Genomic DNA, 13,457 nt, shown 5'->3' on the forward strand with positions numbered 1-13,457 from the left:
GACAGAGAGAGAGATCTATAGATGAAGGATAAGTCGGGTTATCTTTACTCTGTTTTTGCCAACCATCGTTTGTACCCTAAGAAAAAAAAAGGGGGGGTTGTGGAATAAAGATTATAGAGTTTTAGCCTTTGGCGTCTGCAGCAGCTCACATGTGTTTTATTTGACTGAGTGTGAAAGAGTGATAATGCTGTGAATGGAAATGGCAGAGATTCAATTAAAGCTGCAATGCAGTATGTTTAAAGTACGACCCACTTCCGAACACATTCTTTTTAAACTTTGAACAATTTAGTTGCTGTGGGTTCTTCAAGGGTTGGTGTGGTTGGATTTTTGGTTTTTCAGTGTCTGCAACGTTAGCCCTGTTAGCGTTTATCCAGGTTTGACCAAAAACCAGTTTTACAGGTGAGTTCTCATTAGCTTGATGTTGTTTTTAATGCTCTGTGCAGTCTTAGAGCAGATGCCTCTTTCTTTTATCATACATGATAAACTGAGTCTGGTGCGTCCTTTCTCGCTGAAAAAACTTTATAAACCTCCTACTCTCAATCATAAAAGATCTTTTCTAGTTTTCTTTGTTCAGTCACAATTCAAATAAATGTGACAGTGAAACAATTATTTCAGCTGATGCTTATTATGGAGCAGTACGTTTTTGGGATCCAATAAGCATCAATTTTGTGAGAATTTTTATTCAAGTCTTTCTGCCTTAAAGGAATAGTTCAACATTTTGGGAAATACACTCATTTGCTTGCTTGCTGAGAGTTAGACGAGAAGATTGATACCACTCTCACCTCTGTGAGGCAACGCTGGAGTTAGCAGTTGGTTACATTAGCTTAGCATAAAGACTGGATATCACTAGCCTGATTCTCTTCAAGCTTAAGGTAAATGTGTTGGACTACACTTGTTGTTTGAATTAAACAAACAAGATATAATGAGTTATTTAGTGAGCTTTAAAGTTGCTAAAAAGGTGGATTTTATTACCTTTGGATGGAGGCTAGCTGTTTCCCACTTTTTCCAGTCTTTATGCTAAGCTAAGCTAACTGGCTGCTGACTCCAGCTGTATATTGACGGCACAGATATGAGACCGGTATCAATCTTCTCATCTTGGCAAAGAGAATACACACACAGTATTTTACAAAATGTCTAAATATTCCTTTAAAACCACATACTGCCTGGTACCACCACACACGATATAAATCTATACCAGGTGACACCATGAAGAGAAGTTCTGAGCTGATAAAGCAAACATTTTCCATCACTGTTTCCTTCACCCAGCAAATCGTTATTTCATTTGTTTTGGCAATAATAACTTTTATATCCATGATCAGACAGGTTTTTTTCCCTGTAAAGTTGAACCAGTCACACACATCACATATCTGAACCTTTAGATCATGCCTCTGTTGCACTTCAGTTTGAAAATCCTGAAAGTGTTCGTCTGCTTCTCAGCCAAACAGAAAACAAGGCTGTATTTTAACAGTTGGAGCAACTAAACATCAGGTCCTGGAACCAGATCCTGCACCAGACAAATTTCTCTTAAGCTAAACACTGAATCAGGATACCAAAACAAGGAAAAAAAGACATTAAACTTCACATCTTCCCCCTTGTGTCATGATCGTTCATTTGTGACGTGCTGTAGATCGGCGTGACCACCACACGTTAATACACCACGTCCATGCTTAGAGAATGGATTACCAATGCTAAATGTAATCAAACATTAATCCACATGATTTGAGCTCTGATGCATTAGTCTTCAAACTGTGATTTATGCTGATCCCTCTCACCCTCGGTTTGAGGTTTCGGCGGAGCATCACTGTGCCTAACGTCCTCTTTGTGGTTATTCAAATAGACCCGAGTTGCGCCTTCGGTTTAAATGCTGCTGACTCAGGACGGGAGGTGTATGCAAAGCGCTGAAAAGGACGAGATCAGGTGCTGAGATGAGCTCCGAGCTGACCTCAAAAACTGAATCAAAGGAGTGTGAGCGAGTGGGGGAGGAGAAGGGGAGGAAGCAAGAAAAGAGAGAGAGAAAGAGAGGGGGGGGGGTTCTGTTTGTTGTATTTCCTGTAGTCATATTTGGGGGACTGAAATAGGTCACACATGCAAAAGAGCATTCAACTATACATTTGTTTAACAAGGCCTGTTTTTGCATTGACATTCCTGCATTAATTTGTTGGATAAACACATTTTATATTGAGCAGAACATCAAGAATAAGTAAAAATAATTGTTCACCGGAGCTTTGTGCTAGACTGCCACAGAAAACCCCAACATTACTCGTTTTTGCATCGTTCTCCTTCTGCACCATCGTGTTGTATGTTGTACATGTTACGCTTCTTTCTGTGTAGACTGCCGCATTTGACTAAACAGCTTATTTTTCTAAACTGCAGAGAGGAATTAAAGGATCAAAGTTCAGCTATTGGTGTTTTCATGCTTTTATCTCATCCAGCGAGTTGCACCCCCATGTTACACTCCTCTCTGCTACACTGTAGTATCCTCATCACATAATCTCTCCATTGATAATCACTGGAATAACATCTAAGGTAACGTGTTTATTCATTTCATAATTGAGCAGGATGTATAGCCTTTCGTAAAGTTTGAGAACAAACTATATGCTCAGGAGTGAAATTCCTCAGAGGAATAACCTTTACAGCTTGTTATGTCACCACAGCAGGTCTGGGAGGATTGTTCTTCAGATGTAGGGACACACACACACAGCTTCACACACAGGTTCTCGGGTATACACTGCTGCCTTTGTGCCCAGCGGACACGCTCCAAATAAAGACTCTACTCATACGTGCTCTCGGATCGGGAAAAATCAGCCTGACTTTGCCCTTCGATCAGATGGCGGCAGGAAAGAAGTGGCCGAGATGCGGAGATGGATATTGAACCAACGTGAAGGAAGGAGGAAATCCTGCTGCCCTCTGCTTCCTGTGACCTCCGTCACATGCACGCCATCACCCAAAGATTAACCCCCTCACCTTGGACAACAGGAAGGAGGTGTGGAACCCCCGTCACATCCCCTGGTTTGGGACAGTCTGCTCCACGATCTGGGGTATAAACATAAAGAGGAACATGGACGGGGAACTCCCAAGCATCGGTGGAACAACGTCTCATCTCTTCTTTAACTTAACATGACCAATGCCCCTTTTCACACTGGACAAAAACCCCACAAACATCTGGCTTTGTCTTCAGCGTGGAGCGGTCACGCTTATTCATCGGCTCCAGTTCCAATCAGCAGTGATGGAAATGTGGAAAAACATGCGTCTATGAGCTAATTCTGCTGTAAAAGCGCTATTAGAGCCTACAACCATGCTAGCGGCTCTGCGAGCCTGTACATGAAAAAATGCTAACACCAGCATGCTAAAATGCTAATGACAAAGCTAATATGTTGAGCAGGTGTAGTGGTTACCATGTTCACCCTCTTAGGTTAGTGTGTTAGCGTGCTAACGTTTGCTAATTACAAAGTACTGGACAAATGAAATGTTGACCTGATGGTGGTGCTGGACGAGCCATTAGGAGACATATTCTGAGGACCATGAATGTCTGCAAAATGTCCATCCAAATCAGCAATATATCGCTCACAAAAGGAGCTAAAATTCACTTCATCCTTCCTTCAACGTCTCAACTTAATTATTCAACAAGTTCCTGTAATTGACAGGGTTCTGACCACAGTTTCCTCCTTAACTTTAAACATAAGAGCGCTCCTCGCTGGCTCCTCACGTCCCTTCTATATTGACAGGATTCAGACACTTGAGGGGGTTTTTTGCTATGGAATGTGATTCCACTTGATTACATGGAGGTGGAGGTGGAGAAACAGGGGTTGCTTAGTACTTAGTTTTCTAATTGTGGGTGGGGGTCAGCAGTTACGAAGGGAGGAGGTGATTGCCCTCTGGGCATCGCCGTGGTGACTGGAGCATATGAAGCGGTACGACTGCTCAATCAGGTCACGTGAAGTCGGTCAGGAGTACCACAGACGTTTCCCGTGATGGTCGGCCTAATCTGCCAGACGCGTGTCCCCCTGGGGGTATGGGTCAGACAGCCCGAAAAACCCCACACATGTTCACTTCAAGCCGCAGACTCGCAGATGACTTTGCGCCCTTTGTTTCGTGGTTTTGAACGTGAAAGAGCCCGTTTCGTTCTGACACGCTGCAAAGCGACTGAACCAAATTGATATTTAGTGGATTTTACAGCGTTAAACTCTGCGCTCTCTCGTTCCCTCTCATCACTGAGGGTATCTGGGCCACACTGAGAGGCTTCTCTGATGACTCATAAACACATTAGCATGACATTTATGTGGAATAGAGCGTACTGAGTGTGTTTATGTGCCAGAGAGACAGACTCGGTATCTAATTGCTTTTAATGGAACTAAGTCTGACTTTCAGAGAGGATGCTGTGCCTGACCAGGGCCAGCGCTGACATAAATGGACAGTAACGCCGTATTTGTCCAACCATATTCCCAAAGCTATCGCCGACATTATGCATATGACCTATTTTCCACTTGTAGCGCAGAGAATATTCAAAGCAGGGCTTGCTCTGTGTGATAACTACTTTGCATCTCCACCTAGTATGTAAAACCTCATAACTAGTGGAACTGAAGAGAGGAAGACTCTTCCTGGGCCCTAAACTGGAGGGGTTTCACCCAGATCTACCCTTACCAAACATTCCCCATCTCCCCGTGTCCTCCTCACAGTCACCACCAGATTGAAACTGACCAAGAAACACAACACACACATCTCTGAGCAGACTTTTTCCTTTGTTTTTTTTCCACTTTGCTAAGTGGTGCACATCTCCAGGAATTCCTTTAAAAACACATGGTTAGGTCTTCACGACCTACGCTTCATGCCAGAGTGCAGAGAAAACAAACACTGTCTGGATGCTCGTACCCTAATATCCAACCATTCCTGGATATAGCAGATACATTCACACTTACCCACCGCCTTAGGGGAGTTTATTCAGGTGTAAGGACGGGATCTCGCTGCAGGTCGTCAGTTTCTCCCGCTCTTGTCAGCTGGCACCAGACTGGATCTTGCCGGATCGAGGGGGTTTCAGTGGGTTGTGTAATCCTTTGGCCCTGCTGATGTGAAAATGACTCAGTTGAGCCTCTCAGTGTCAGTTTATGCCCTTTTTTAAACTCTTTTGAAAGATGCTGAAACAAATTTAAGGTGAACAAGACGCATTTCTATGTCAACTATCAGCCCAAGAAAGCAAAACTGATCATTGTGAGTGATGCTCTTATGCAGTTTTCCAAATGTTCAGTCAGTCAAACCAGTCTCATTATATATTAAAAATGAAATAATTAAATTTGCTTTTTCTTCTACTGAAGCACAACAAATGCAATTTAAAGTTACATAATTAATCGCACAACTCTAAGAAATAGTATCAGGAGAACTGTTGGTGTTATGTCTGCAGACTGTCACTTTGTTTAGAGCAGAGGATCGAGAATGAAACATTTGTCCAGAAGAGACACCTACGAATAAACAAACGACTGAATACATTAAAACATCTGTTCGTGCTTGACCATTGGAGTAATGCACACGGGAAGTGAGACCCCCTCCCTCTCAGCGGAGGCAGGAATGCTTTAATTGAAACCATGTGTGTTGTAGAAACAAGTACTGCAAAGCCCTGTCCGTGTGTGTGTGTGTGAGTGTGTATGTGTGTGTTATTCAGCCCACTATTTCCTAACCTGATGCCTCTGCCTGCTTATGTAAGAGTCTCGTCCACAAATCCTAACAGTCAAATGTGAATTCAGCCTTTTATATTAGCCTTTTATATGTTGCTACTTTGGAGTATATTGATGAAACATGCTATTTCAGAGCATTTTGAGCAGCTCTGGAGCTCTTTTGGATTAATTTGCTCGTTGTATTTTAGGAGGCAGCTCTGGCTCAAAGGATTCTCCACAAACCTTGCTATCTTTAAAAATGTTGATTTGAGAGAAAACCCGGACTGGCCAGCCTCAGTGTCCTCCAGCTCACTGTATATCACAGGAAATAAATAGCCTTCTCTGTGTGGAATTGTATTCATAAACATCTGAAAGCAGTTGATGTTGGTATTCAGTGGTGGAAGAAGTATTCAGAGCATTTACTTACGTAACAGTGCTACTAAAAAAGCTCTGTTACAAGTTAAAATTATGCGTTGACAATGTTACTTTAGTAGAAGCATAATCAGGAAAATGGACTTTGAAATTAGAAATGTTAAAAATTAATTTAGATTATTCAAATGATTAAAAGGAAAAGTAGTAAACCTTTACATTTATGAACCAGAAGATGAAAAGAGAATACCTAACCTAAGATCTGTGCTTAACTAGTACTTCAGTTAATGCAATCAAATAAAACACCCAAATAACTAATCTTGCAATAAATTCTTGACTGTTAAAGTATTTATTGACTGAAACAAGAACAAATAATACAAATAAATAAACTCTTAGCCATTTTACATTTCATTTACTGACACATAACATGGCACGTGGTTAGAAAGAAAGCCAAAGTCATCCACACATGAGAAAAGCAGGCTGATAACAATAGTATAATAATTACAATTCTTCTGATCCATTCCAGTATATATTAAGTTGCCATAATTTCTTAAGGGATATAACTGTCGCATAATCAATAAAACATTATAGGTTTATGTCGCTGGGTGTAATGTCACTATTGCCTGGAGTCACGTGAGCGCTGATCGGTGATGAATGCTGACGCGCAGCACGGACTGTGCAGCGGAGCTGGGATGGGGTTAACAATTAGTGTGAAGCTACGCATAATGCAACAAATACAGAAAATACTTCCGGTTATTAGCTTCAAAATAAAAAAAATCGCTTGATAAACCACGTGTCGCTCCTTTGAGGCTTTTATTTTGAAGGCAACATTACCGCCACTTCCGATATTGCTTCGGCTGTGTGTTGCAAGCTTGACGCAGCCATGCCAACTACTCTCCCGATACTAGTGGAGTGAAGGCGTATTTGAAGGGATAGCGATAACACGCTCGGCCGCTGTAGGCGAGAAGACACCGCTGCTGCTGCCGCTGCCGCCGCAGGGACGCACCGTTCGGCGGAACCGGAGGGACTGCCCCGCGACTGAGAGGCGTCAATGGCCACAACATTCCCCTCAAGAAGCCGCTGCCCGTGAGACAACCTGTGCGCCCAATGCGTCCTGGAAATTAGGACGCGCATTTGCTGTATTTTAGACCTTTTTCGCGCAACGGAAGTTTCTGTGACCGATTTTTTTTTTCGGGGGAGGTGGATCTCTTAATTTATAGGCTGCAACCATGGACGAGGACAACCAAGGTATGATTCATTCAGTGCAAGCAGACCGCCGAAATGTAGCTGTTTCAGTTCTGACAGTCAGGAGACATGTGCCTCTGAAGCCTGATAGTGTCTCTCAGTAATAACAATAATAATGGTAATATTATTGATAATAGTGGTATGGATAGTGACTGTGGCCTGTGATTTCAGTAATGTTAGACATGGCATGGAGTTAGTTTTGTGTCAGGCACATGCAGCAACATTGATCTCATCTGTCCACAGTCATCTTTCCCTCATCGGCGTTTTCTGGTCGAGATTACTGACATGAAGTTGCCTCCTAAATGAGCAGAAAGCCCGTCACTCATGTTGTGTTGTGATGGCTCCAAGAGCAGTGTTATGCCTCATGTGCGGCATGTGTAAAGGTGGAAACGCTGACCTACATTCAGGGTGATGATGAAGACTCAACAAGGCTTGAATGGATCAGCACGATGACTGACAGTGCATCATCATCAGTGCTGCGGCCAGTAGGCTTGTGTTTATCTGCTCCTCTGTCAGCTGTGGGCTGGTGGCCCAACAGGTCCTCCTCTCACCGTCAGCCAAGCTGTAGCCATGAGGCACAGATTCATTTATTGACTCATGACCAGTGTTGAGTTTGTTTGACATTGTGTTGCCACATCCTGCAACGCCAGCCTGCAGACACCCACTGCATATAGTTAAACACAGGGGCGGATTTAGAAACTTTTGAGTGGGACTAGGGGCGGTTTTAAAGAGGGAAGCACATTTGTGAAATGACTAAATGTGTTGAGACTGTGAAAACATGTAAAGCTCTGGTTCTTGACAAGAATAAACTGTAGATAATCAGTAGCACTGTTATGTGATGTAAAAAAAGAATGACAAATAAGCAACATTAAATATTCTAACAGGAAATTTTATCAATGAATAGCTGCTATTTCCAAATAGTCTACAGCCATGGATAGATTATGAGACAACCAGCCTCTCGATAGACAAGTAAAAGGTCCCCCGTCCCTCCTACACAGAAGCAAAACTGAATATTTGTGGTCGTTTTGCTTCCTTGTCCGTCTCTTGGTGGCTATTTTGCATCTTTTTGTGGTCATTTTGCACCTCTTGGTGGTCATTTCACCCCCTTTTACACCTTCCATTAGCCAAATTGTCTCTAGATATGATTTAACCTGATTACATTTACACCTGTAATTAATATGTGTCTCCAGTGTCCATACTGAGATCTGATCGCTCTGTCCAGCTTCTTTTTCTTCTTCCTTCTTACACCCTCATGCTGTCTGTGCAAGTGAAAGCTGCGTGGTTGTGTGGACTTTTGATGGCTTTTCAAAGTGGTGGAAGAAGCCGTCTTTGACAACTGAAATGCTGAAGACGAAAGCAGGGGAGAATGCTGTTTTATGCAATTGTCTTTATTTCGGCTGTGGTCAGTATCACCTCTGTCACTGTCACCACCACTGACGATTGACTGGTGGGAGAGGATAGTGATGGACACTTTTATGAATGAAGGTTGTGTGTCAAACCTATATGAGCTGTCAAACCTTTGATTTTATTTGCACAAGACTGCTACTGGTGCTTTTCAGTTATTAGTAACATTTCCCCCCATGTTGTTTCTGTTTGTGGACTGCAAAAGGCAATTGCATTGATACCTGTATTCAGTATTGTCGCTGTGCGTCCCTGAAACCGGAGGTGCTTTGGCTGATCGGATCACAATCCGTCCTCAATATGCCTTGGTTGCATTTACACCTGTACTTTCATGTGATCAAATACTATCGATTGCAATCCGATCACCTAAAATGCATTTCAAAGGGGGTGAAGGTGAAGTCTTTAGATCTCTTTTGTGGTTATTTGTGGCTTATTTGTGGCTGTCTTGGTTTTAAATTTTGCGTGTCCTTTTGGTAATGTTGCATCTCTACCGTCCTGGGCCTGATGGCGAGTATCCGACACTCGTGCTGTCTCACCTCTGTATGTCAGCGGTGTTCAGTCCCACATGCTCGCTGCTTTCAGAGCTGCGGGATGTGACTTTTTGCTGGAGTATTGCAATGTGTGGCATGTGGGCATAAAGCTGTCATTGTGCTGTGTGCGGCCAGCCCGGCCTCCAGCGGTGGCACATGTCAGCACAGCCCCACGGACAGACATATGGTGCTGTGATGCCAACCAGGGATAGCTGACAACAGCCGGGAGCATATAAACACACACACACACACACACACACTCACACTCACATATATTCATGGCTACACGCTGACAGACTGACACTCACACAAATTAAATTTCTCCTTTTTCCCTCATGGCACTGTTTGCTGTGAAGATGGATGGATGGATGGGTCATGAGCGAGAATGATAAGTGTGTGTGTGTGCGTGCTTGTGAGCAGGTGTGTGATTTATGCCACAGTCTGTGCCCCTCGTCTGGAATAAATAGTGTCCTGGATGCTGCAGGGAAGAAAGGCTGCAGAGCTCCTGTTTTTTGTTTTGGTGTTTAGTTTCGTGCTGAACGGTTGGGAACATTATCGACAAATTGCTACCTTTCATTAGAACACTTTAGCACCCACACATGAGCCCACAGCAGAGTCGGGTGCAGCAGTGACTCTGCCGGTGTGGATTACAGGCGTGGATCTATTCAAGGCGGCAAGCTAGTTGACAAACTTCAATATCTGGCAGTCATTTCTCACAATGGGACGCACACACTTTGCCAGGCCACAAGTGGAGAGAGAGGGAGGACAGAAAGTGGTGGACAGAGTGCGATACCGAGGTGTCAGATGGAGAACAGACAGCGAGGGAGGCGTGAGGATGGAGAGGACGTGTGACCACAAAGAGTGAGCGAGACACAGACGTAGTAGCAGCGATGGTGAGATGTCTGAGAGGGAATGAGAGAACGAGACAGGAGATGTGTGTGTGTGTGTGTGTGTGTGTGTGTGTGTGTGTGTGTGTGTGTGTGTGTGTGTGTGTGTGTGTGTGTGTGTGTGGAGGGGATAAGGCAGGATGAAGTGCCAGAGTGAAGTTGGAAAATGGCCAAAGAAATATGGAGTGCCGCCAGTGAGAAAGAGTGGCGGCGGACTAGATATTCTTACTGAATCAATTCTCCAGTGTATTACAGGGGTTCCTCCCAGCGAAGATCCGTCTGTTCTGTCATAATTAACTCGCTGAACAGCGAGCAGTCTCCGGCCATCCATCACCGTCCATCAAACCAGGTCACACGTCTGACAGGGTTTCAGTTTTCATTTCTTTTCCATCTCCCTCTATGTTTTTTCAGTTTCGCCAGCTTGAAATCTTCCCTGTGTTGGTAAAAAGAGACCTAATACCACACATGCGAGCATGAATGAATCTGTGGACGGCAGTGCTGGTTAGTTGGTCAACCACTTTGGTCTACACTGAAGTATCTCAGCAGCTACTGGATGAATAGCTTTTACATTTTGCACAGACATTCATGGTCCCCAGAGGATGAATCATAATGACTTGAAGCATGACTGACTTTTTCTTAAGCACCACCATGAAGTTGACATTTATGGTTTTGAGTAAAATGGCCAAAAAACAACTGAATGGATTGCTCTGAACTGTGGTACAGACGTTCATATCCCCCTGAGGATTAACAACTGTGCTGATCCTCAGTCTTTTCATCTGACGTCGCCATCAAGCTAAAATTTAAATTTGTCCAAATTTGTGCTTGACCTTCGTCAGCTTCAGTTGTACTTACAGAGCTACGCCTCTATACTACACTTCCTTTTGCCTTCTTCTGTTGGATGCTTTATTTTCATGTATCTACTGTTGGATTTTTTTTTTCTCATGTCAGTTACTTTTCTGCAACTGCAGTTGGCCGTGCTGTACGAGGCTTAGAGAAAACAGGTCCATAGCAATCCATCTGACACGCCTGACAGTCAACAGTACAATGCCTTCTGCCACAATAGTCGCTCAATGGACAATGGGCCAACAAGAGCCCACAAAGCTTTGCTACAGTGAGGCCTGTCTGACCGAGCTTACTGTAACACATTCTCGTTCGGCATGAATGACTTTGACAGTCTGTCAAATGTACACCTACTGTATCTCTGCTCCCTCTGCTTCAGTTTCTGTTTGTTGGTGAGCTGCATTCACAGCGTTCAATGGAGACTTCATGAGTGATGCCCATATGGTATGAATCAGAGCATTTATGCTAGACGCTGGCTTCACTGCGCGACTTGTGACGGCTTGCAAGTTTGGCTACAGACTGCTCTATTTACACACTGTGAAAACCAGCCATTTAAAGTTGGCAGTTCTGCGTGTGAGTGTGTGAGTGTGTGGTCTGCGGGGTTATGGCAATCTGCAGCCCAACTCAGGCGTGGAGGGACGCACACGACGCGCAGGGCTTTGAGATCTGCGAGCTATTCATCTGCAGGCTGCAGGACAGTGCCAGCGGCTCCCTGCTACGCTCAGGATTTGTGTTTTTGTCTTTGCAGCTGCTGTCTTTTCCCCGCAGCCCACACGCTGTCAAGTGGCTCAGAGAGGAGCGTCCTGAAATCTTCATGCAGAGTAGGAACAAATTGTGCTTTGATAGCACACACCTCTCGGTTCTATCCAAAGTGAATATCTAGCCTAGCCATATCTTAACTCTCCCTTTGAGAGGGGTCATCTGGTTCCCCTGCACTGCAGATATCTACAGAGAGCGTGGTAGGCCGTGGGTATTTACTTCAAGCCTGAGGAGGCTCTGGCAGGCACTGAGGGTCTGTATGCAGCCTGTGTGACGGTGGAGGAGCTGAGGGCCCTGCAGGATGTTATGGAGCACCAGATGGATGGTGCAGCAAAACTATAAAAAGTTCCGTACAAGTTCCGTACGGTAATTCATGTGGCAAGGCTTTAGTATGGAGTCTGCTGTGTATCTTGTGAATAAGCTCATGTCCGGTGCTTGAAATGTTCTTGTTAAGTTCAGGGAAGGTTGCTGTTAATTCAAGCATATTTTGTTAAATGGTGAAACATTCAGTTAGCGTAGGAAATGTAGGGAAACATGGCCCACTTACCTCCTGCAACCTGTGAGTGTGGTCTAGTTCCCTGACCTGAGGGGGAACAGATTCCACTCGCTTTTAAATGGCAGGATTGGAGTTCTGTATGGTCCTTATACTGATGTGAACCCACTGAATTCACTGGGTACTGCCAAATTTGAGACCCAAACTTGCTGGGTTTTGATAAACAAATTAATAATTTGTTTTTTATCCAGCACAAACACCAAATGTGTTTCCTGGTTTCAGCCTCTCAAACGTGAAGATTTGCTGCTTTCCTCTGTTTTACATCATTGGAAGTTGAATGTCTTTGGGTTTTGGACTTTTGGTTCTATAACAGATGCAAACTGAAGTTGTCACCTTTGGCTGTGGAAAACTATGATGGACATTTATCACTATTTTCTGCGTTTGATAGTTTAAACTATTAATTGATAATCCAAAGTAATGTAAAGACTTATTAGTAATGAAAACAATCCTTAGCTGCAGCGCTATTTTGTCTTTGTTAGCTGGCCAGGCTAACGGAACAAATTGCTACATTTTGTGCTAGTGTGGGGTCAACAGCCTTACGTGTCGGACACTTCACTCCCTGTAAAAACCACAACTTTGTTTTTCGTCGGTTCTGATTAAACATACAAGACAACGAGTGCCGGTACAGTCTGTGGATTTTGTTTCCCTCAACAGAACCAGGCTAGCTGTTTCCTTCTGTTTCCAGTCTCTGTGCTAAGCTAAGTTAGCTGGTTGCTCGCTGTAGCTTCATATTTAGCGTACAGACGTGAAAATGATACCAATCTTCTTGTCTAACTCTTGGCAAGACAATGAATAGTGTTTGGGGGATGTGTGTGTTTTAGCATCTTAAGCTAACACGTGCATTTTAAGAAATGTTCGGCCTCCTGGTCTCTCTCCACCAGCGTGACTCACCTCTGCTGAAGAGTGTGTGTTTTCTCTGTTATGACTGCTGTGCGCCCTCACACGCTCACCGTGCACCAGCGGTCCAGCTCACCATGGCTCAGTAACTGCTCCGAGAAGCTGATGAGGAGATAGAAAAGGCTTCTGTATGAGGCTGTTACTCCATAGACTGAAGTCTCTGTGTGTGTTTCGTCTTTGACACAAAGGTCAGGGAACACAGAGGGCCCTTGTTGAGTTTGGCCTCACAGAATATCAGATAGCACATTGCATTCACCCATGATATCCTCTTAGTGGTTTAAGATGGACTCAGCAGACATAAAGACAGGCTGACCCCATATGGAAGTCAACT

General features: G+C 44.0%; 1 protein-coding gene across 1 annotated transcript in view; it reads left to right on the forward strand.

The window, feature by feature from the left end:
- Window positions 1-6,956: 6,956 nt before the first annotated feature.
- cyth3b (cytohesin 3b) overlaps window positions 6,957-13,457 on the forward strand; it is a 39,675-nt gene continuing 33,174 nt past the window's right edge. The window contains exon 1 of the mRNA XM_041956563.1: window positions 6,957-7,262. Coding sequence (XP_041812497.1) covers window positions 7,244-7,262 — 19 coding nt within the window. The 5' untranslated portion in view covers window positions 6,957-7,243. The remainder of the gene's footprint in view (window positions 7,263-13,457) is intronic.

Source organism: Chelmon rostratus, chromosome 17, assembly GCF_017976325.1.
Source record: "Chelmon rostratus isolate fCheRos1 chromosome 17, fCheRos1.pri, whole genome shotgun sequence".
Lineage (NCBI taxonomy): Eukaryota > Metazoa > Chordata > Actinopteri > Chaetodontiformes > Chaetodontidae > Chelmon > Chelmon rostratus.